The sequence below is a fragment of the Zalophus californianus genome, chromosome 11, assembly GCF_009762305.2.
Source record: "Zalophus californianus isolate mZalCal1 chromosome 11, mZalCal1.pri.v2, whole genome shotgun sequence".
NCBI classification, from domain to species: Eukaryota; Metazoa; Chordata; class Mammalia; order Carnivora; family Otariidae; genus Zalophus; species Zalophus californianus.
The window spans coordinates 21,609,970-21,633,097 of record NC_045605.1 but is presented as its reverse complement, the minus strand read 5'-3'; the positions used below and the strand labels follow the sequence as shown (position 1 = coordinate 21,633,097).

The 23,128-nt window shown below is 52.3% G+C and overlaps 1 protein-coding gene across 1 annotated transcript; it reads right to left on the bottom strand.

Annotated features, from left to right (window-relative positions):
- Positions 1-802: 802 nt before the first annotated feature.
- On the bottom strand, positions 803-9,905 carry VSIG10L2 (V-set and immunoglobulin domain containing 10 like 2). The gene is given in 15 exon segments (XM_035723117.1): positions 803-900; positions 1,030-1,082; positions 1,161-1,185; positions 1,488-1,611; positions 2,280-2,458; positions 2,461-2,577; positions 2,938-3,261; positions 4,559-4,659; positions 4,661-4,790; positions 5,693-5,926; positions 7,485-7,514; positions 7,517-7,761; positions 7,989-8,236; positions 8,238-8,344; positions 9,824-9,905. Coding segments are annotated over 15 exon segments (2,097 nt in total).
- Positions 9,906-23,128: the final 13,223 nt, after the last annotated feature.

Genomic DNA, 23,128 nt, shown 5'->3' with positions numbered 1-23,128 from the left:
GTCATGCTGACAGCTGACAGAGTACGACTCCGGAACAGCCCCCATCCCCTGTCAGCGAGCTCCCCCCAGGCCTGGTGGCAGGCAGGAACATCTGGAATACCTCTGCTCTGTCATGTTGGCACACACTCTCGCAGTCCAGTGACTGTGCGTCCCTCTGACTGCTGCAGACTCGGGGATACCCCTCTACCAAAGCGAAAAGAGCCACAGGGACCCAGGGATGGGCACCTGACTCCACTGCCCCTCTGATGAAGCTGGTCCCTCCCGTCACCGAAGCTTGTGTTCTTGGGGAAGGAATTTGAGATTTGGGAAATCAAGAACTAGAAGGGCACATTTCTTGCTACCGTTGAATGAAGGGAGCACGTACGCTGGGCTGAGCCTCTCCCTGTGGGAGCTGCAGTTGAAATAGCCCTCTCGTAGTGACTGCATTGAGTAGGATTTATTCAGCAACTGCTCAGTTCACAGGCTTTGTGTGGAAGCGGCTAGCTTGCTCATAACGCACCAGGCACCGTGCCCAGGACCACCCTTCTCACGTGGCCTTGGACACCCGGCTTGTCTTTTCTCCACTTGTGTGTCTCCCTCATCCTTCCACCTCTCTCTGCCACAAGCTGGGCCAGGACTTTTCTTGTAACCGGGTCATTTAGAGGCCCTGCAGCTGAGCCTGGTCCTCCTGTGAAGACTGGGTATGAAGCAGGGAAAGGTAGCCAGTATCTTAGCCATCTTGGTTTTAAGACCAAGTGTGACACAGGGATCTTTCCAACTCCCACCTGTCTCGTCCATGCATATCTGGTGCTCCCCTTGGGGCTCACAGCGTTGCAGTCACAGTGATGGTGACACTAACTGGGGCATCCGTGGGTTCTTGTGCAGGATCCGAACCTGGGGTGGTGGGTGTTGGTTCGATGCCTACAAAAGACAGACGCCTTAGAGGTGTCCCAGATTGTTCTCAGGACCAGAGACTGAGCATTACGCGTGAAACTCAGGACTGTTCTCCTTACATATGAGTAATTATCTTTGGGATAAAATCATGCTCACCTGCTTGTGCCTCCAGGCCTTCCCTTGAATCCCTGTATTGGTGACTTGGCTCCCTGAGGGTGAAGCGGAAGAGTGCACCTCCCCGGCCTTCCTTTCCCCAACCCCCAGGATGACTGGGGTTCTACACTCACATGGGAACAAGCAACTGGCCAAGGCCTGTAGGAAGAAAAGAAGTTGCAGTACTTGAGCAACCCAGTGTAGGTTCCGGGAAAATAACCCTCCCTTCCCCAACAGACTGTGTGCTAGAGACCCCGGAACCCAGAGAGGGGTGGCCGCAAATGCCTAAGGTTGGGAGTCGGAGCCCGGATGGACAGCTAGCATTGGGGAGAGGTCACAGTTAAGGAAGAGCCTAGATCCCTTGCCCGGGGTGGGGGCGGGGGGGGGTCTGCATCTCTCCTTAGATAGGTCTAGACCTGGCCCCCTATGGAGTCAAGCAACCCTGCCCTTGAGCTTCCCACTCACAGGGGAAAGTCTCCGGTGCCAGGCAGGATACTGGAACACCAGTAGGAAGGCTACCGTTGCCACCACCGCTCCTGTGCCCGCTGCACCCAGCACTGCTGGATAGACGGGGAAGGGGCTCCGCTAAGAGGGGAGAATGCTGCTTACCTGGTTTTGGAACCACTACTGAACTGGACAGCAAAGCCTTCGAGGGCAGCAAGCAGGCAATGCCCCATGGTAGGCAATCAAGGGCAATACTTACTGGACCCACAGAATCGGAGGTCAAGTCTTTCCCAAGGAAAGAAGGGCTCTGCATGCCTCGTGCTCTTGGGCTTTCGAGTCCCCAGCCAAGTCCCCCATTTCTGGCACAGAAGGCAGCAGGCCAATTACCTTGGCAGCTTGGGCCTGAAGGGAAGGACACCATGAAATACGGAGTTCCCAGAATGGAGAGGGAGCAGTGGGAAGCCGAGAGCCCACCTGTGCCCTGGGCGGTGAGACTGAGGCACAGAGTTGGGCCCCTACTCTTACTTAATCACCAGTACCCTGTACCCCCCGCCCCCATCCCCGTTTCTTCTGATTCAAGCTGAACTGTAGCTCCTACCCCTAGGCCTGGGGCCTCCAGAGCCTCCCAGGGAGGGATGGGAAAGACAGCAGTGGAGAATGGCCTGAGGGGAGGGTGGAGGACAGGAAAGCGCCTGGGATGGAGGCAAAGGAGTGGAGTAAAGGATGCCCTGTGAGGAGGAAGATGAACCGGGGTTTGGGGTTCCGTTTTGTGGAGAAAGGGTGAGTCCCTCCACGGCGCTAGCCCCAGCGCCTGGTGTCTTCACCTCGGAGGGGTGTCCAGCCGTGCGGCGATTCAGAGCCGGGACGCGGAAGGCATAGCGGCCCCCCGGGGCCACGCCCCCCAGCCTCCGGCCCCTGCTCTCAGGCTCCCTGACCCTGGCTGCCGGCTCCCGGGCCCCGGCTCCCGGGCTTGGGACGCTGGCCCTGGCTGCCCCAGGAAGCCCGTCAGGTTCCCGGGGCCCTCGGCGGCCCACCGCAGCTGCACGTCTCTCCGGTGTCTCCCGTCGGTCAGGCGGCGGATGGTGACGTTGGGAGGAGCTGGGTATCCTGGGGGAGGTGCCTGCACCCCCACAACCGCACGGCGTGCGTGCAAGCCCCGCACCCAACTTTGTTCCCGTTTCGTGGAGAGGCAACCCGAAGCGTGGCACGGGTTTCCTCATCTCTAAACTGAGCAAAAGATGATTCTGACAGCAAGGGGAACCGTTTGCCTGCGTTCGAGGGTGCGGCAGAGTCCCGTTCACATAAGCCCATCTGAGTCCGTGCTTGGGAGGGCCTGTCGGGGCCTGCGGAGCTCGCGTGTCCAAATTTTGGAGCAGAGGATTCCCGTGCCTTTCGCCCTAATTTAGGGCCACGGCTGGAGGTTGCCCCTGCCCCTCGCCACACAAACGCCCACTACCCCTGACTCACTCCGGAGCTCCAGCAGGACGCTCCGACTGCTGTTGCCCACGGCGTTGCGGGCCACGCACTGGTAGGCGCCCCTGTGGCGCGCTGGGTCAGCATCCCGGATGCGAAGGTGGAGCTGGGCACCCTCAGGGTGCAGCATGAATCCAGGGGTGCCGGCTTCCACCTGCTGTTGCTGGGGTCCCAGCCACAGGAGCTGGGCAGGCGGCATGCCTCCCAGGAGGGTGCAGCCCAGCCAGGCCTCGCCCCCTTCCAGCACGGACACCCGGGGCTGAGCCACTGTGCCACGGAGCCAACTGCGGAGCTTCTGCGGGGACAGAGAGGGTAAGGCTGGAAGGGGTCCCCGGCGCCCGGGCTAGTGGGAAGGCTTGGGGGTGAGGTGCTGGCCAACCGTGGAGGGGAAGGGGAGGGGAAGAGAGTGAGAAGACAGGGCCAGCGGAGTTGATAGTGAAGCTTGCCTTGGGCCAGTCTGCTGCTTCTTCCAGGATCCCATTCTATGCCCGAATCCTACCACCATCTGCTCCAAGATTCCCTGAGAATAACAATGTGCACCCATGCCCCTCAGCTACCCCACTCCTGTCTCAGCTCCCGCCGGTGGGGCCCCTGCCTTACTCACCTCTGTATTAACCGCCTCCCTCCTAGCACCTGCCATGGAGCCTCCTTCTCCCTAATGGCCCATCAGTTCCTTGCCCCGGGCACAGGACTGGGCCCAGAGCAGGTGCTTAGTTTTTATGGACTGAGTCCTAAAGACTCAGAACTTCAGGTGTCAGTGAATCTCCTAGGATGGAATTTCCAGCCCCGAGACGGAGGGAGGGAAATATTCCCAGCGGAGGGCCTCCTGGGAGCCCCGGGAGACCAAGACGTGAATCATTTTGTGAGAACCTTTATATGTACCTGCTCCTTTGTGTGCTTTTCTCACATTTTTCACTTCAATATTTAACTCTTTTTTTTTCTTGAGCTGGCAATAAATAGGACTGGCGGGGCCAGATGAAGACAGAAAGAAAGCAGACCCAAAACACATAGAGGCAGTGAGAGAGGTAGAGACCTCTGGCGCCTGAAATACCGATTGATGCGAGGCAGGAATATGATCAGGCACCTCTCATGCAAATTGATGCAAATGAGGGAGACAGAGTCCCGGGGCAGCCAGACGGGAGCTGTCCCACGGCGGTAGCCCCGGCCGCGAGTGACTCATGCTGTGGCCGGCCCACACTGCCATGTGCTGTAGCAAATCACACCAGATTCTGAGGACAGAATAGGATATAGGATACCTCATTCATAATTTTTTTATTATTATACATTGACGTAATAATATATTGGATATATTGAGTTCAATAAAACATTTCTCTTGTTTTCTTTTTGCTCTTTCACATGTGGCTACTGGAAAACTTAAAATTATATATATGGCTCACATTATATTTTTACTGGACAACACAGGCCCAGACCAAACCCTCTGATCTTATGGATCGAAAAAAACTTGAGTCCCCGGGAGATGAGATGACTCGGTCTCCTGACTCACTCCGCATTCTGGCACAGACAGCCCCCCGAGCCCCTCCTCCTGGTTCCAAAGGGCTGCTCTCCCGCCTCCACCCCAGAACCAAGCCACCAGCCCGGTTCCCCCGGCTGGAGCTGGCAGGGGGGTCCGGGGCCCTGAGCCGGTGAGTGCCCCGGCCGGTGAACTCTCGGCCAGCCAGGTCTCCCTGAGCCTGCAGGAGGTGGACGGCCAGCGAGGGGCTGCTGCCGTCCGTCCAGCCAGCTCAGCAGGGCAGGGGGCTCGCCTCCCAGCCACTCACAGCTCAGCATGATGAACTGGTCTCCGACTGTGGCTGTGGTCCAGCAGGTGGGGCTTCAGAGGGGACCCTCTGGAGGGGAATGATGGCTCAGCATGGCCCTACAGGAGGAAGAGGGGCTTGGTAGGCCTAGCCCTTCCCCCCATCCTCCCTTCCTTCCTCGCTTCCCGCCTTCCTTCGTTTATTCACATTTTCATGTATTTATTTGAGAGAGAGAGAGAGAGAGAGCACAAGTAGGAGGGGCAGAGGGAGAGGGAGAGACTCTCAAGGAGACTCCATACTGAGTGCAGAGCCCTCTGAGGGGCTCAGATCTCATGACCCCGAGATCATGACCTGAGCTAAAACCAAGAGTCAGACACTTGGCCAACTGAGCCACCCAGGTGCCCCCCTTCCTTCGTTTATTGCTTCACTCACTCATTCCCCCACTGACTCAGTGACACATTCATTTGTTCATTCACCACTTATGGAGGGCTGACCGTGTGCCAGAGAAATCGTGGGAACAGACACCAAGGACAAGATTATAATATAATTTGATGAATGCTAGAGTACACGTACAGAGACAAACCGGGGCTTCAGGGAGGAGGACTTTGAAAATAGGCTGGCATTTGAACTTCGTCTTGGGAGGCGGATAGAAGTTTTCAAAGCAGAGAGAAAGCTAAAGGCACATTTCAAGACCAACCAACATGCAAGAGGGCAGTAATAGTGTGAGGTCAATGACAGCCTGCTGCCCCTGGAGGCTGGGAGACAGGAGGGTGTCACGGGGCTCCAAGCCCAAGCTGCAGAGGACAGGGCAGTGTGGTGGAGACTGGGCTGGAGCGGAGAGCAGTTGGGAGGGAGGTCTGAGCTGAGTGCTGCCCACCTCCTTGTTACATGGCAAGTCTTGGAGTCCAATGCCCCTCGAGGGCTCTCCCCTGGCCCCCACCCACACCTCTGCCTGGAACATCAGAGCCCTGCTGTGTCCTGAGTCCACTCACACAGCATGATCCTGCAGAGGGTGGGCAGCGCCAGGGCTGGGGGCCGGCCAGCACAGGTGAAAACACTGCCATTTGGGAGCTGCATGGCTGGCTGACTCCAGGTGACGTTGCTAAGGGCGGTAGGGCCGGTTCCCTGGGGCCCTTCCCACTGCAGCGGGGCAGTTGGAAGCCTCCCAGGCCAGGTGCAGACCAAAGTCACAGCCCCGAGGATGGGAAGCACCGCACAGGAGGGATCTGGGTGGAGAAGTGGGTGAGGATGGGGCTGGACAGACTTCGCTACCAGTGCACCATGGTCCCGAGGCCCACCCGGGGGGCCCAGAGGTCACAGGGTGAAGGATAGGAGAAGTAGGGAGAAGTGGGTGGGCGGGGAAAGATGGATTCCTCTGAGGGGCTGGTGAGCGAAGAGCTGAGCTCTCAGGTCAGGGGGGCAGGGGCTGAGTGGGTGAGCAGGAGTTCGGAGTCCCTGAGGAATCCCAGAGGCCCTTGGAAGCCCCCACCTGGGAAGGTTCCCTCCTCCATGGTCCTGAGTTTGCAATCCCACAAACCACCACCCACAAGACAAGACGTCGCTAGTCCTGGCTTTTTACATCCTCTAGACCAGCATTGTCCAACAGATATATACGAGCCACAGATTTTTAAAATTTTCCAGTAGCCAAATCCTGAAAAGAAAAAATAAACCCAACCAAGCAAAAAGCACCAATGGGTTTTAATAATTTTAACAATATTTTGTATTTAACCAAATACATCCAGAATGTTATTTCAATGTGTAATCGATTATAAAAATTATTGATGAGCTATTTGACTATTTTATGTTCTTTTTTAGACTAAGTCTCCAAAATCCAGCGTGCATTTGGTAGGCTGAGCACAGCTGTTTGATTCAGGCAAATCTGCCGCGCTCGGAGCCACGTGAACGGCAGCCACGTTGGACAGCGTAGCTCTAGGCCATCCTGGTCTCCTTCCTTCTCACAGACTTCTCATTCCATTTTTAAATTACTTTTTTTTTAATTTGCAAAAGTTCATTAGCTTTATTTGTTCTCTTTACTGAAAGAACTTTTGTCCACTCTTGTATTCGGTTGCTACTTCTTTCTCCTTGCTTGTTTTGGGGTTCCTTATAAGTTCTGAGAAGTGATCCTTTGTTTGCTCTTCATGTGCTTTATTTTTTTTTAATTTTATTTATTTATTTGAGAGAAAGAGAGAGTGCAGGAGCAGGGGAAGGGGCAGAGGGAGAGGGAGAAGCAGATTCCTCGCTGAGTAAGGAGCCCGACGTGGGGCTCTATCCCAGGAGCCTGGGATCATGACCTGAGCCGAAGGCAGATGCTGAACCAACTGAGCCCCCCAGGCGCCCCTCTTCAAGTGCTTTAAAGACAGACTTCTGATTTCTAACTTGAGTCTCTCAGCCTTTGACTTGGGACCAACTTGCTGCCCTCCCTGCCCACTGCTCCCTGGTTTCCTGAGGGTTCAGTTGGTCCCTGCCCGGCCTTCCGGCTCAACCCAAAGACAGGCTCCATGGGCCACCCCTTTTACCATAATTATAGGTAAAATTGTGACTCTGAATGTATGCTCATTTTCCTGGGAAGAGGGGCTCACGACCTGGAAAAGGCTGGAACCCCTGTACTAGATCCGTTTCTGGTCCCAGGGGGTACAGTGCCCTGAGGTTCTCGCTTACTGGAGCCGCTCAGCGGGCTGGGGCATTGCTGGGGGCCCTGCGGTGTGTCGGGAGGCAGGGTGCAGATGGGAAGGTAGGGGCCAGCCCTGACCACACCCCCCGCCCCCCCTCCCCAGTCTGACTCACAGATGACATCAGGGAAGGTCCCATCACTCTCAGCCGGTTGACAGCGTTGTGTGCACTGCATATGTACCAGCCCAGGTGTGTCCTGTTTATCCGGTCTAGCTGAAGCCATCGCTCCGTCACCTCCACCAGCTCCTCCTCCAGGCCTCGAGGTGCCCGATGTCGCCAGGCAAACGTCACAGGCTCTGTGCCCTCCCAGACTGCACATGTGGCCACCACAGAGGTCCCCTCCACAGGGGACAGGTCGCTCAGCCTCACCCAAGGCTTTGATACGGGCACAGGCCAGAGGCAGGAGAGGCCCTGCATTTGTTACTACAGACCCATGCCCGGCTGGGGGGTTGGCCTGCCCACGGGGCCCTGGCCCTCTGTTCCCTGTGAGTCCAGGTGTTCTCCGTCCCTGGACGTGAGGCCCTGTGGAACGTGGGCCCAGCCCCATGCAACGGGAAGCACATGCAAGTAGAGGCAAAGCAACTCAGGTCAGCCAGGTCCCAGTTAGGCCCCTCACCCAGCACGGCCAGAGTGAGGCCGGAGTAGGGGGTGTGCAGCCGGCCCCTGGCCGAGTGCAGGGCCTGGCATGGGAAGCGGCCTCAGGCACCCTCCTGCAGCTCCCGCAGACTCTTGGCCCCCAGAGCCAAGGCCCCGGCCTCCCCCTTGGACTCCGCTCCATTGGTGACAGCCACAGGCCGGGGAGTCAGCGAGCCCAGGGGAGTGAAGCTCCAGAAGACCACTGGCGGTGGAGCGGGGGGGGGGGGGGGGTCGGGGTGAGGGTCCGGAGCCACAGGCCAGCTCCACAGAGCCACCCCGCACTCCTTGAATGGACGTGGCCTCCTAGTCAGGGGCTCGGTGGGTCAGGCGGGGCTGCCCTAGGGACAGAGCGGCGATGCAGGACATCGGGGCTGGGCTGGGCTCTCCTCCTTCCCCTCCTTGGGCCCCTCCTCCTTCTCCTCTGAGTTGGTGGGGAAGAGACGGTTTCTGAGTGAGCTTCGGAGTTTCCTCTCTGTGCTGAGGGAGCTGGCGGCCTGGGGGAATCCTTGACTGAGGTCAGGGAACAGACTGGAGCTGAGGCTCCCATCCCCTGTGCCATCAGACCAGTGTGGGGGCTTGATAAAAATAAATACTCCGGGCTTCATCCCAGACCACAGAGTCAGCATCCCCAGGGCATCGGGGCCCAGGAATCTGTATTTTTAACAAGCTTCCGGAAGTCAATCTGATGATCAGCCCAAGATTGGGAGTTCTGCACGGCCACTGGCAATTCAGGTTCTGGGGGTCTCTGTGTAAAGATTCTACGGGGGATTCCAGACCCACTACAGCAGAGAAAGGTGACACCAGCCTGCCGTCAGCCCATCCAGCATTCAGTGGTCAACTGCCAATTATGGGGTGCCTGCCCCGTACCAGGTGCCAGGGTTAACGATGACAAATGAGCTGCCCCATCCCTGCTCCCTGGAGCTTTCAGTCTATCAGGGAGTGTGACATTAGTCATTACGGTGTTCTTTTCTGCTCAGGACCTAGCATGGAACGCCAGCATGTGCCTGAGCCCCACATTCTCCTGTCCCCCCGTGGCCAGGTAACTATAAGGTGCAGAGCTTCAGCACACATGGACGACAATAAATGCCTCAGATGACAAACAAGGCACAGGAATGATTCACACTAGCTTCCATTTGTTGAATGCTTCCTTTGTGTGAGGCCCTGCACCCGCGTTACCTTTACCCAGTAATCACATCCCCCTCAGACTCTGAGCATGAAGTCACTTCATCTAGAACCACACGGTAGGTGGTGGAGCTGGGAGTGGAGCCTAGCTCCCGATCTCAGGCTCTCCCCACTGCTCGCAGCTTCTCCGGAGAGAGAAGAGAAGACAGGCATTAAGCTGGAGGGGAGGGACCGAGGGCAAAATTCTGCCATTCACTTGATCAAGAACAACACTTAACCCGGAAGGAAGCTGCTTCTTCCCAACCCTGTGGACACTGCTCTGGCCCAAGCTACCAGCATCTCTCAGCTAGACTGTTGGTCTCCCAAGGGCTCTCAGCAACCTGAAGACCATCCGCTTTGGAGGGAACAGTTGGAAGCCCAGATCTGACCATGTCGCTCCATGCTTACTACCCGACAGGGACCGTCGGGACAACCCCAGACTTGGGAGGGTAAGGCAGCATGCTCTCTCTGCTCCAGCCCTGCCTCCCCTGCCTGGCATAGAGTGGTCACTCAGGGCACGCTGGCTAAGGTCTAGTGGATAAACAAAGTTGATGGACTTCATTGAATGGCCACGCAAGTGTTAAAGGGAGATCCCGAGGAAGGCAGGCGGAGAAATAGCAGGATGTGAGTGGGGAATGGGCCTGAGTGTCACTCACCGGAGGCCCCCACATGCAGAAGGCAGAGGGGTGTCAACAGCAGGAGCCAGAGAGGTCTGGGCAGAGCCCTCAGACCCACCATGGCTTCATCTCCCCGGGTGGCTGTCCATCTGGGGCTCCTGCCTGACACTCGGCACTCTCTCTCCAGAGCAAAGCCCAGCCCCAGAAGGATTGGGGGTCTGGCTCGGGTTGCCAACCTCAGCCTTCTGCCACCTCCACCCCCGCTCTCCTGTTACCCTCACTGGCCCGATGACAAGTGAATTATTTACCAGATGATTCACTCCATTCATAATGCGGAGTTGGGGAGGGCAAGATCTGGCGGGGACAGATCTACGGGACACCCCCTGAGCTCCCTGCATTTTCATTTTAATGATAGTATAAAATTAGTCACTGAGGGACGCCTGGGTGGCTCAGTCGGTCAAGCGGCTGCCTTCGGCTCAGGTCATGATCGCAGGGTCTTGGGATGGAGTCCTGCATCGGGCTCCTTGCTCAGCGGGGAGCCTGCTTCTCCCTCTGCCTGCAGCTCCCCCTGCTTGTGTTCTCTCTCTCTGACAAGTAAATAAATAAAATCTTTAAAAAATAAAATAAAATAAAATAAAATAAAATAAAATAAAATAAAATAAAATAATAAAATAAAATAAAACAAAATAAGTCACTGAGCATAGAGTTGAAAGAGGCCCCAGTCTCAGCGAGTCCAGCCACCTGCCCGGCGTGGGAGCCCTGCTTGCAGTCCTCCAGACCTCAGCGTCGAGGAGATTCAAACACACCTTCAAATGCCCTTCCTCCCCTCTGTGTTTTGCTCACGTTTTGTTGGGAGAAGCTGGTAGAGGGTGGAAGGAGCTCGGGGGTGAAACACAATGCCAGAGTTCGGGTTTGACTGATGGACTACGAAACTAGGAAATTTCTGAATCTCTGAACTTTCAGAATCTCTGAACTTTCATTTCTTTCCAGATAAATGGGGATAATAACACCTCCTTTCTTGTAAAGATGATTGTGGATATCACGTGAAAACTTTGTATTAGCATATGAGAGCCTTCTTGGGTGCTAGTAATGTCCTATTTCTTGACTTGGGTCGGGGTTACAGTTCATCAAGCTGTACATTTTTGTTGTATAAACTTTTACAAATGTTTGATAAAATTGTCTCTCTCTTGCACGGACACACGTACACTTGCACACATGCACGCACGCACTAGGGCAAACAGTGCCCAGCATGTAGTCGGTGCACCATCCTTCACTTCCCCGGTCAGATCTGATCTACGAAGTGCAGACCCTGATGCTGGAGCAGAGACCAGCTCTCCTGCTTCCCTGGCGGTCTCTGACAGACAGCCTGACATGAGGTCAGTTTTCCATCCTCTGGGGTTGGGTATAGGGTGAGATTCCCGGACCCCAGTGAGATGGGGGTTCTGATGTCTGGTGTCAGGTTCATCAGGGCTCAGCTGGGACAGGAGCTGAGTGCCCCGCAGGCTCCTCCTGGGCCCAGAGGTGCCCACCATGGCTCTCTCGGCTTCTCACTTGTCTTAGGCTAGTGGACAGACCCCTGTCCCACTCTCATTGAACCCTTCCATGCCCTCCTTAGGGTCATGAGCCCCTAGTCCCTCCTAACTTGGCTTCGAACAGAATGGCAGATGGTCCCTGAGATTCAGGCTCCCATGTAAGGGAGATTCTGGAAGGGAGAGTCAGGGAAGAAGGTGTATTAGGACTCTCCAGAGAAACAGAACTGATAGGATGTGTGTGTGTATAGAAAAAGAGATTTATTATAAGATCTGCAGTCAGCAAGCTGACAGAGACCCAGCAGGGCCTATGATGTAAGTTCCAGTTTGAAAACTGGCAAGCTTCAGACCAAGAAGAGCTGATGCTTCAGTCCTAGTCCAAAGGCAGAAAAGGACTGATATCTCAGCTCAAAGCAGTCAGGCAGAAGGAGTGCTCTCTTATTTGGGGGAAGGTCAACCTTTTTGTTCTATCCGGGCCTTCAACTGATTGGATGAGGCCCACCCACATGGTATGGATGGGGGCAATCTGCTTTACTTAGTCCACCCATTCAAATGTTAATCTCTTCTAGAAACACCTTCACAGACACACTCAGAATAATGTTTGACCCAGTATCTGGCCACCCCGTGGCCCAGTGACGTTGACATATAAAATTAGCCTTCCCCCCGCCCCCGGCCAGGGCAGAGCTGCAGTCCCATCTGGAAGGGAAGAGGAGGCATGACCAGAATGGGAGAGCAGGTCCAGATCTCCTGTCTCTGATGCTGTGGGAGCTCAGGGACCAGGAGAGGCAAGGTCTTCCATTTTGGAAAGACAAGAAAGTACAGTGGTCAGAACATAGCTTTGCCTCTCCATTATCATGTGATCTTAGCATGTAACTTATCCCCTCTGAGCCTGAGAAGAATAAATGAGGTTATGCACATAGAGCACCTGCCTATTAAAATTATTTATGCGTCTTGACCTGAAGAATGTGAACAATTAATTCAACAAACATTTCTTGAGCATCTGCTAAGTGCAAGGCACCATGCTGTATATGGCAGGACCCCTCCCTTTCTCCCTACTCCTCTTTCCCAAAAAACGTCAGCCAAGCCAGGGTAACCTGGTACTGTGCTTTGCTCTGGGCATGCTCAGGGCCTAGGCCCAGGGGCAGGTGAGGCTGTAGGCCCCCCAGGTTTTGGTGCCTGCTTCCCATCTTCCCCTCCTGCTCAAGTGGACGCAGGCCCCCTCACTGTGGGGCTTCCATTGACAGCCTACCTGTGTCCCAAGGGCTCACATCAACACCTGCATCATTGCTGTGGGAGATCCTGGAGGGAGGAAGAGGGGTTGGTGTGGAGTTAGGAGCGATGAGAGGCCAACAGTGGAGTATTCTCCCAGCTCAACTTAGAAGAGAAGAGGTTACAAGGATGGACTTGAGGATCCAGACTCTTGAGTTGAGTGGAGATTTTGGAGAACCAGGCTGAGGGCTCTGAATGGGTGAGATCTGCAGCCTTCTGGGAAGATGGCCCTTCAGCCCTCCCATTGACCAACAGTGGGTGGGCACCGCAAGAGCCACGTGACCCTGGGCAAGCAACGCGCCCTGAGCTTCCTTGTCTGCATCTTTCAAGCGAGCATAATACTGACTACACCTTCAAGTTTTTGGACAGGTAAGATGCGACCACACATATCAAGCACCTTGTAAGCACCTAGCACCTAGCATACACTCAATAAACATTCATTCTTGCCCTCTTTCTGTTTAGGGTGAACTAGAATCTGCTTCCCTCATACTTCTAATGTCTGGGTTGAGTTCTTTCACCGAAACTTGGCAAAACTATTCATTACCCCCTTCCAAATGAAAGTCATTCGAAATTTGAAACAGCGTGTCCAGGCTTTTTATTCTCTGCCTGAATAATAATACGAGTTACCATTTCTCGCCCGGCACGTGCTGTGTTCTCCACACTCCATGTAATAGTATTGCTCTCCACATTTTACCAACGGGCTCAGGCCCTCTCCACTGTTTCCCCCGAGCGCCCCTTGTAGCTTCACCCTTTTGGCTGTTCTCCAGCTGGTCCCCACCTGAGACTGTCCCCTCCGGGCTGGTCAGGGGCCTGTGGAACCACTAGGGCCCTTTTCTCTCTGACAAGAAGACTCAAAATCCCTCTCCAGTCACACACTGTGTTGGAGTTTTGTTTCTCCATCCAGTTAACATTTATTTCTGCATGCCTGCGTCCTCACCCAGGCCTACGAGGAAGTCTGGACAGAACTTCGTATTCTGAGAGGAAATGGCGGCTCCATGGGGGCTCCCCAGGTCTTTTGAGGAGGTAGTGGTCTGGCAACAACGGGCGCTCAGGTTTCCGGGCTGTCGCCTCACTTTCTGGCAGACGTGGGCCTCACTATGGGCAGCGGCGTGTCCCGCTGCTCCAGCCGGTTGTGACCATTCTGAATCCTGGTTCTGAAACCTCAGGCTTTGGGGCGAGCAGAGGGTGGAAGGAGAGGGACAGCTAGCCTGGAGCAGAGGAAGCAGATGCTCCTGGAAATAAATAGCTTTTCCACATGTGTCCATGTGTGCCTTGTCGGAGGCCCCCTGGGGAGCCCGGCAGGAGATGAGCCGAGGACTGGAGAGGAAATGGGCCAGAGGCTCCGCAGCCCTACACGGCTCCCACTGTGTTCCTGGCTGAGAGGAGGAGGGGAAGGGCAAGAGGGACAGAGGGCCCTGCAGGGGTCACTGCTTAGTCACTTTGTTAACTGCTCTTTGGAGACCAGAGAGGAAATGAATGAGGCCCTAGATAGAGGGGTGAAGAAAGGGAGACCAGCAGACCAGGGCGGGCAGACAGGGGAGGCAGGGGAGGACGAGATCGAGGCGCAGCGATGGTGGCTAGAGCCCCTCCTGGGGCACAAGAAGGAGGCCTGGTTTCCATGCCAGTTCTGCCTGGTAGCTAACCCTCCTTCTGTCTGCTTTACCATTCCCGGAGACTTTCACAGCCAGCTACCCTCCCCCCCACCGTGCCACTGTGCGCAGGACACTCTGTTTCTCCAGGTCTCTGTTTCCCGATCCGTTAAAAACGGGGTTGTCATGCTGGCCCAGGGGCTTCTCGGGGCTGTTGTAAGAGCTGGAGGAGTGGGTGCGCGGAGCACTGTGCAAACATGGGGGTGTGGAAAGAGCAGAGCTTGGAACCAGGTCAGTGTTCAGATCCCAGCTCTGTGGCCCACCAGCCGAGGCACCCCCAAGCACGTTCCTTCCCCGCTGCAGGTCTCAGGTCTTCCCTGGAAATGAGGCTGATTCGTTATGAGACAACGCTAGAGAAAGGTTCTGTTTTGTGAGATAATGGTTTTGCAATTACGTAAGACAATGTTTCTACTTTTCTTAATACTGTAACATTTGGGGATGAGATGTAAGGGTGTCTTCCTTTACTCTATGAGACTTCTGCAAAAATGAAACAGATGAAGCTTTAGCCAGGTCTTCGGTTCTGTGTTGCCTCGAGGATGTTTGCAGAGCAGATGCAAAAGCTGCCTTAGGGGCGCCTGGGTGGCTCAGTTGGTTGGGCGACTGCCTTTGGCTCAGGTCATGGTCCTGGAGTCCCGGGATCGGGTCCCGCATCGGGCTCCCTGCTCGGCGGGGAGTCTGCTTCTCCCTCTGACCTGACCCTCCCCCTCTCATGTGCTCTTTCTCTCTCATTCTCTCTCTCAAATAAATAAATAAAATCTTTAAAAAAAAAAAAAAGCTGCCTTAGGGATGCCTGGGTGGCTCAGTCGTTAAGCGTCTGCCTTCGGCTCAGGCCATGGTCCCCGGGTCCTGGGGTCGAGCCCCGCATTGGGCTCCAAGCTCGGCGGGAAGCCTGCTTCTCCCTCTCCCCCTCCTCCTGCTTGGGTTCCCTCTCTCGCTGTCTCTCTCTGTCAAATAAGTAAATAAAGTCTTAAAAAAAAAAAAAAGCTGCTTCATCCCCAAGTTAACATTTTTTTATTTTTTTAGAAGCATGAAATCACTGAAAAGTTGTGTTAGGTGTTCTCCGTGAAGTGGTAAGACGGAGTAAGGAGCATGCCTTTGGTGGCAGTTGAAGAGACTTCCCTGAGTTTGGGGAGAGGTCAGAGGTCCCTGGGTCCCTGGGAGAGGATGAACCTTGAGAGGCCAGGCCCATGACCCACAAGGGCAGAGAAAAGGAAAGCCCCCCAGAGCTCGGCCACTGAAAAGGTCAGCAGCAACCACAATGGGCCCGGGGTTAGAACCGTCTCCCTATTTCTGGTACTTTGTACATAAGCCTCGATGATTCTGGTGGGGCTCTGGTGTGGGGGCAGGATCCCAGGAATGGAGTCAGCTTTAGTTGAATTTAATAGAGTGAGATTCACACCCACCTCCCTGCTATGACGATCGTGTTGCCACAGTAATTACTATGAAATAGACCAGAGCCGGGGGCATGACGCCAGGCAACAGTGTGTGCGGCTCCCTGTTTCAGGGACAGGAACTTAGGAATGGCTGAGGTCCCTCCCCAGAAAAGGTTCCAGGCTCTTCCTCACCGTAGCTGGCAAAGGGGCTCCCGCCATGCCTGGAGTCATGGCAGGAGACACGTTGCCGTGGCTCAGGGCCTGGTGAGAGAACTTGGCCTTGTCTGGACCCAGTAGGTATCTGTCTGGACAGGGCCAGCAGAGCTGGCCGGGCACTTGAAGTCCATGGATGAAGCCAGGGCCCAAGGAAACCGCTTGTCTCGCCCTCTCCATCTGCAGGCCTGGCCAGCACCCCTCTCCCGCTCCCATGCCCTGGCCCCCCACCCCCGGCCCAAACCTGGCGAGATTCTCCAAGTTCCCTGGCTGGGGAGCAGGAAGGAGTAGGGAGTTTCCAGAATGTCTCTGTAGAGCTCCTGGGGGAGGCTTGCAAACTGGAAATTGTCAGCCATCTCCTTGACAACCAGCGGCCAAATAATTCTGGGAAAGGAGGAGGGAGGAGAGTTCCCTGCGGGGTGGCCAAGAGAAGCAACCCTCAGCCCCCAGAAAACTTCCATTCCCCCTTACCTGTGTCAGTTGGGGTCCAGTCAGGAGACAGAAATCACACCAGTCAGTAGAAAAAAGGATAAAGAATTGATAACTAGTGCTCAGGTGTCCTCGGGAAACCAGATGAAGAGGTTGCCGCTACTAGCCCTTAGACATTTGAGGAGGGACCCAGAGCTCTGGGGAGGAGGCTCTGCATGGGAAGGAAGGACCTCCGGGCTTGTGCCCAGACTCCGAGGAAGGGGCACCTGGAGGAGGAGTATGGGGTGCGTGGTGGATGGTGAAGCTGTGAGTGTTGGAGAAGCTGCAAGCATTCAGCTGCTATCTCGGGACGGGCCTGCTGCTGGGGTGAAGGTGGTTGGGGTTCTGCTTACAGGGAACACTCAGATGCAAAGGGAAGGAACGTGTTCACCCTTCCTCCTCTGGCCCGCAAGCCTCCCTCTAGTGGCTCTGGTCACAAGGATCAAATAGGGAACAGCAGGCAAGCAGAAATGGGATTCGCAGGGCCCAAGGCCACCTTCCCAAAGCAGTGTATCGAGGATAGGTCTGGAGCTGAGAAGCCAGAACCTTAAAGTATTATGAGTCACTGCAGTGTGGGAAATTCCGGTCTTCCAGCCCCAGCTTTACTGAAAAGAGCTGTGCCGAGCACATAGTAGATGCACATCTAATATCGTCCAGCCTCTGCCATGGTTGATTCCTGAGCGCGCACATGGGCAGGCTTTCCCGGACTTACTCTGGCTTGTCTTGAAAAGTTACCGACATTCACGGGCTGTGACAGCTGGAAAGGACTTGTATAATCTTAACAATGAAAACAATGAAAAATTAGGTAAGAGCGGCCTTAGGAACACTGACTCTAAATCACTGTGATCAAATCATACATTAAGGGTAAAGGACAAGATAAACAGATCCAGGGGACAGAAAATGAACCAAGTCCAGAAATCTACCCCAGTACATATGGATAATATACAATAAAAGTGCTATTTCAAACCAGTGGGGGAAAGGATGGTTTATTTCATAAATTGTGTAGGCACCACTGGCTCCCTGAAAAAACAGAACAAGGTTCACCTCTGTATCTCACAAGTTACTAAAACTAAATTCCAAATAGAAGAAAGATTTAAGTGTATTTAAATTTATACATGTAAAACAATTTATGTATTGTTCTCCATATTTAAACAATTTCATGAGGAAATATTTTAAACAAATTTAAACACTGTTTGAAGCAATTTAACGAGGAAAACATTAGAAGAATATTTATGCAATCTCCGGTTTGAGGAGATTTTTCTAAACAAAACAGAAAATCCAGAAGCCAGAGAGGAAAAGATAAATGTACATTTTTTTTTAAGTTTCAAAGGATTCAAAGATCGCAGAGAGTCAAAAAACAAATTATAGACTGGAGACAATATTTCAGGATCTACCAGCAATAGAGATCTGACATGGATAACACACAAAGAGCTCCTCCACACGATGAAAAAAAAAAAAAGTCAGCAGGAAAATGGACAAAACACACAAATACGATGCATCTGTATTTCTATTGTAAACGGCCAATGCATTTAGGGAAAGGTGCACGACCTCAGCAGTAGTTAGAGAAATGTGCACTTGAAAAGCGTGGTGCCTGGGTGGCTCAGTCAGTCAAGCGTCTGCCTTCGGCTCAGGTCGTGATCCCAGGGTGCTGGGATCGAGCCCTGCATCGGGCTCCCTGCTCAGTGCGGAGTCTGCTTCTCCCTCTGCCCCCTGCTCATGAGCTCTCTCTCTCTCATGCACACTCTCTCTCAAATAAATAAATAAAATCTTTAAAAAATAAAATAAAATAAAAGTGTGACACCACTTTTCCTTCATCAGAATAGCAAAACTTAGAGTGAGGAGAGCCAGGGCTGGAGGAGATGTGGGGGAAGCAGCAATCACCCTGTGAATATGGGGATTACCCGGACTTCTGGAAAAGGGATCTGGATGGAACCTAAAAATATGTATCTCTCTGACCCAGCTATGTCATTTCTGGTAATTTATCCTACAGAAAAACAAACAAACAAACAAACAAACAAACAAAGGCAGCAAATTCCAGTATGCAAGGATACGCATAAAAAGTTTTGATACCTTTTTTTTTTTTTTTGCAGGGGCAAAAATACTAGTAGTGGTTGAACGATAGACATACTGTAATGTTATGCAACTATCAAAGAGAGTAAATTACAAAGAGACAAATGCTGTACAATTCTACTTTAGAGACCTCTAAAGTAGTCAAACTCAGAGAGACAGAAAGGAAAGTGGTTGGGATGCTTGGGTGGCTCAGTAGGTTAAGCGTCTGAGCCAAAGGCTCAGGTCATGATCCTGGGGTCCTGGGATCGAGCCCCATGTGGGGCTCCCTGCTCAGCAGGGAGCCTGCTTCTCTCTCTCCCTCTGCCACTTTCCCTGCTTGTGCTCTCTCTCTGACATATAAATATATAAAATCTTGAAAGAAAGAAAGAGAGAGAGAGAGAAAGAGAGAGAGAGAGAAAGAGAGAAAGAGAAAAAGAAAGAAAAAGAAGAGAGAGAGACAAAAGTGGCTGCCAGAGGCTGGGGCGGAAGGGGGAATGGGGAATTGTTGAATGGGTACAGTGTTTCCGTTTTGTAAGGTAAAAAATTTCTGGAGGTCTGTTGCGTGACAATGTGAATATCCTTAACATTAGTGACCTGTACACTTAAAAATGATTAAGATGGTAAATTTTGTATATATTTTACCACAATTTAAGGAAAAGAACACTTTGGAGGATTTTCACGACGTTAGGTGAGAAAAGCAGCTTGCAGAGAAATCTAGGTGGCATTTGGGAAATGAATGGCATATTTACATAAATGTGAATAAATGCCTGGTGGGTAACCCAGACCTGCCTGGTGTGACCTGAGCCCTCTGATTCCAGAGTGCTCCCCATCCCCCCCCCCCCCCCCCCCCGCAAAGCCTAGGATTCCAGCAGGACCTGGTGTTGAACTAGGCTCATTAGCTTTCTCAGCTTTCGGGTGGCAAAGCACCCTTTAGATTCTCACCCTGGTGTTTCCCGATTTCAACCCTCCTCCCCCAAACACCAGGCCCCCATGGGCTCTGGCACCGCCAGCCAAGGCCCACAGCTGTTTCCAATATTCTGTACAAACTTTATTGAAATGAGAAGCCCCGTTTATCATCCCTCAGGCCCCAGCTCCTCCTGATTAGGTACATATGACCTGACCTGTCAGCAGAACCTGAGCCAGCAATCAAAGAAGTGATTGTTCTGAGCCAGGAGGTAAGGGGGCAAGAGCCTGGGGAGCTGAAAAGGCCCAGAGGGGTTTCTGACCAGCCAGGGGTGAATGGGGAATATTCTCAAGCTGAGGGGTAGAGGGGAGGGCAGGGTAAATTCCTTAAGGGCCACTGGTCTGCTTGTCTCCTGTGTCCATATCGTCTCTCTCTTAGCCTCCAAGCCTCTTCCAGAAGATATATCTTGTAGCAAGAATATCTCCCCATCCCCAAGCTTCGAACTCAGCCCCAATTTCTCTTTCCTTTCACCTCTGAGCTGTACCAGGAAACTCCTCCAGACATAATAAAAAATTCCATTCTTCCTAGAGCTGCCGAATCATCAACGCTCAAATACTGAAAATAGCGATTGCCTTAAGTCTCAACTTCTTCTCAATGTAGAAAATCCCTCTACCTGGTCAGGTTGGTTGATGCTTGAACCTTCTAAGCTATGTGGTCCAATAGGATAGTCCCCAGCTTCATGTGGCTATTTAAAAATAAATCTCACATCTGGGTATACATCCAAAGAAAGTGAAGTCAGTATTTTGAAGATATATCTGCACCCCCATGTTTACTGCAGCATTATCCACAATAGCGAAGATAAGGGAACAATAAGGGTCCACCAAGGGATGAAGGGGTAAAGAAGATGCAGTCTAATTATACAGTGAAATATTTCTCAGCCATAAAAAAGTACATCCGGTCATTTATGACAACATGGGTGAATCTGGAGGGCATTATGCTAAATGAAATGAGCCAGAGAAAGACGAATACTATATGGTATATATGGAATCTTATATGTGGAATCTAAAAAAGGGGGGCGGGTGTCAAACTCACAGAAACAGAGTAGAATAGTGGTTGCCTGAGGCTGGAAGTTGAGAGAAAGAGGGAGATATTGATCAAAGTGTTCAAACTTTCAGTTACAAGGTGAATATGTTCTGAGGATCTCACATACAGCATGGTGACTATAATTAATAATACTGTATTATATACCTGAAATTTGCTGAGAGTAGTTAAGAGTCCTCACCAAAAAAAACAAAAACAAAAGGTAACTATTTGAGATGAATATGTTAATTAACTCGATCGTGTGGTGATCATTTCACAATGTTTACTTGTATCAGGTCATCACATTGTACACTTTAAGCAGATACAATCCGGGGCGCACGGGTGGCTCAGTCGTTAAGCTTCTGCCTTCGGCTCAGGTCATGATCCCAGGGTCCTGGGATCGAGCCCCACATCGGGCTCCCTGCTCAGCGGGAAGCCTGCTTCTCCCTCTCCCACTCCCCCTGCTTGTGTTCCCCCCTCACTGTCTCTCTCTGTCAAATAAATAAATAAAATCTTAAAAAATAATAAATAAATAGATACAATTTTTTGGTCAATTACACCTCAAAAAAACTAGGGGAAAAATGAGTTCAAACTAAACATTCAGTTTCTTAGTCACACTAGCCACATTTCAAGAGCTCAATAGCCACATGTGTTGGACAATGTGTTGGGGAAGGTGAAGAATCTCATATCTTCCCCTAGGTGCAAGCTAACAAGTTAATCTGCCAGTTTCACAAATGCTCGCAGAAGACTAAGGACGTTATTATTTATAGCAACATCGGTAGCCAGAGTATCAGCATTTTCTTGCTCCAGTTTCCTGAGCTCTGGTTCTCATGAGGGGGGGCCAGAGGATACTTGCATATGCAGTGGGTAGCAATACAAGAGAGGAAACCCTACTTTAGGGAACCCGAATCTTTTATAATGGGCAGGAAGCCAGCTGGTTGTTTTTGTTTGTTTGTTTGTTTTTGTGCTCTGGAGGAAGACATTAATTCTACTGTCCAAGGCTGTTGGCTACACAAATGTCCTTGAAAATTGTACAGAAAAAGGTAGTCAGTGCTTCTGCTTGAAAACTGTGTAGACATACAAAAGACCCGTGGAGAATTGTCTCCAGTACCATGCTGATACTGAAATTCTCCATCACTATAGAGAGTTCTGCTGGACAGAGCTGCTCTAAACAATGGGGAGCTAGCTGCTTAAGTCCTCCTTGTCAGTTCTTGTGAATTCTGACCAGAGGAGTCAGAGAGAAATGAGCCAGCATTGGCTCCCTGCACCCGTATGTGTAAGGTTCAGGTTGTCTTCCTTGATGCAGATGTTATTCACATGACACTGCTTGTCTTTCTTAACTAAGCTGTGAAAGGCTGGGTCTGAGTTAACATCTATGTGGTGCTTTCGTGTGCTCTGTGGTCATGAGGCCACTCTGAGAGCCACTGCCCTCGTGGGATGAGGGCACTCTGCACAGCATCCAAGGTGATACACCCATGACAATTTTTGTCTCAGGCATATTTGTGCTTTAATGCATGTTGGAAAAATATAACCAGCACACATCAAACTAGTTGCATTTTTAAGTAAAAAATCGATTAAAGGATATATTTACATATATAAATCACAACCTCTCAGCCTCCACATTTATAAAATGGCATTATTACCTTCCCACAGGAATTTCCCAGGACTTGAGAGGATCTACTTCCTCCTTCCCTCCCTCCCCCTCCTTCCTTCTTTTGGAAGAAGGCACAATCCCCACACCCTTATGGTCCCTCTACAGTCTAGGGGACACACTCTGTCACCTTTAAATGCCAAGAAAGTTTTAGGGGTTATTACAGCCCCAGGTTCCCCACCCTAAGACAGAAACCACCCCTCCTTCTGGCTGAAGCTGGAGGACTCTAGAAGGAGGAATAAGTCCTAGCATTGGGGAGAGTGGAGAGTCATGCAGTCACTTCCCAGATGGGCCATCCTGGGCCCTCCAGCTAGCCAGGTGCCCTCTGCCCGGGACTAAGCAGCACCAGCCCTCCCTTGGGGCCAGCTGCCTTGAGTTAATAACAAAGCATCCCGAGCCCCAACCCATGTAAACGGATGGAACTGAGCCTGGCCCAGACAATCCATCCAGGAAAGAATCCATGTTCCTTTTCTACAATAAGGCCTTGTCTCAACGGGTCCAGTCTTAATGGTCGTAGGGCCACAAGAATGACACAATAGGACTTAAGGGAAACAAATACTCTTGTGACCATCAGCATGAAGAAATCTCGCTTGGGGAGTCCCTTCAAGGAGCTCTGGTCAAGCCAACGGGTCTTGCTCCCGTCTGAAGGCCTGCTAACTGGTGGAGACAAGACTGGTAGGGAGGCAGCCTCGTAAGTGAACCCCTAAATTCAGGCTTTTGGCTGAGCCTTGTGGGCTTTGAGTGGTGTTTCCATCACACCATTCATTCCACAGGTCTTTCTGCTCCCTGCCCTCCTCGTTTTAATGATCTCAGACAGACATAAAAACGGCTGAGCTCAGCACAAGTGAGTGAGACATGAACGTTGCCTCAGGGTCCCCGTGGACCCCAGCTGGGTACCATGCCGCCCTCAGTTCCATTTTGACAGGATAAAGTGAACTCATTTATTCAGTTGTTTTAAGTGAGCTCACACCAGGCAGTGCCAGAGAACGGAGACATAAATCTTTCCCAGCACATGGACTCATTGCCAAACACCTTGGATAAAACTTTCTGCTTGTTCAAGACAGTTTTTCCTCCCCTCTAAAAATGAGGAGGGGAAAAGCACTAAAAATTGAAGGGAATGGAGGGAGGGTGTTAGCAGATTCTGGGAATGACAAACTTG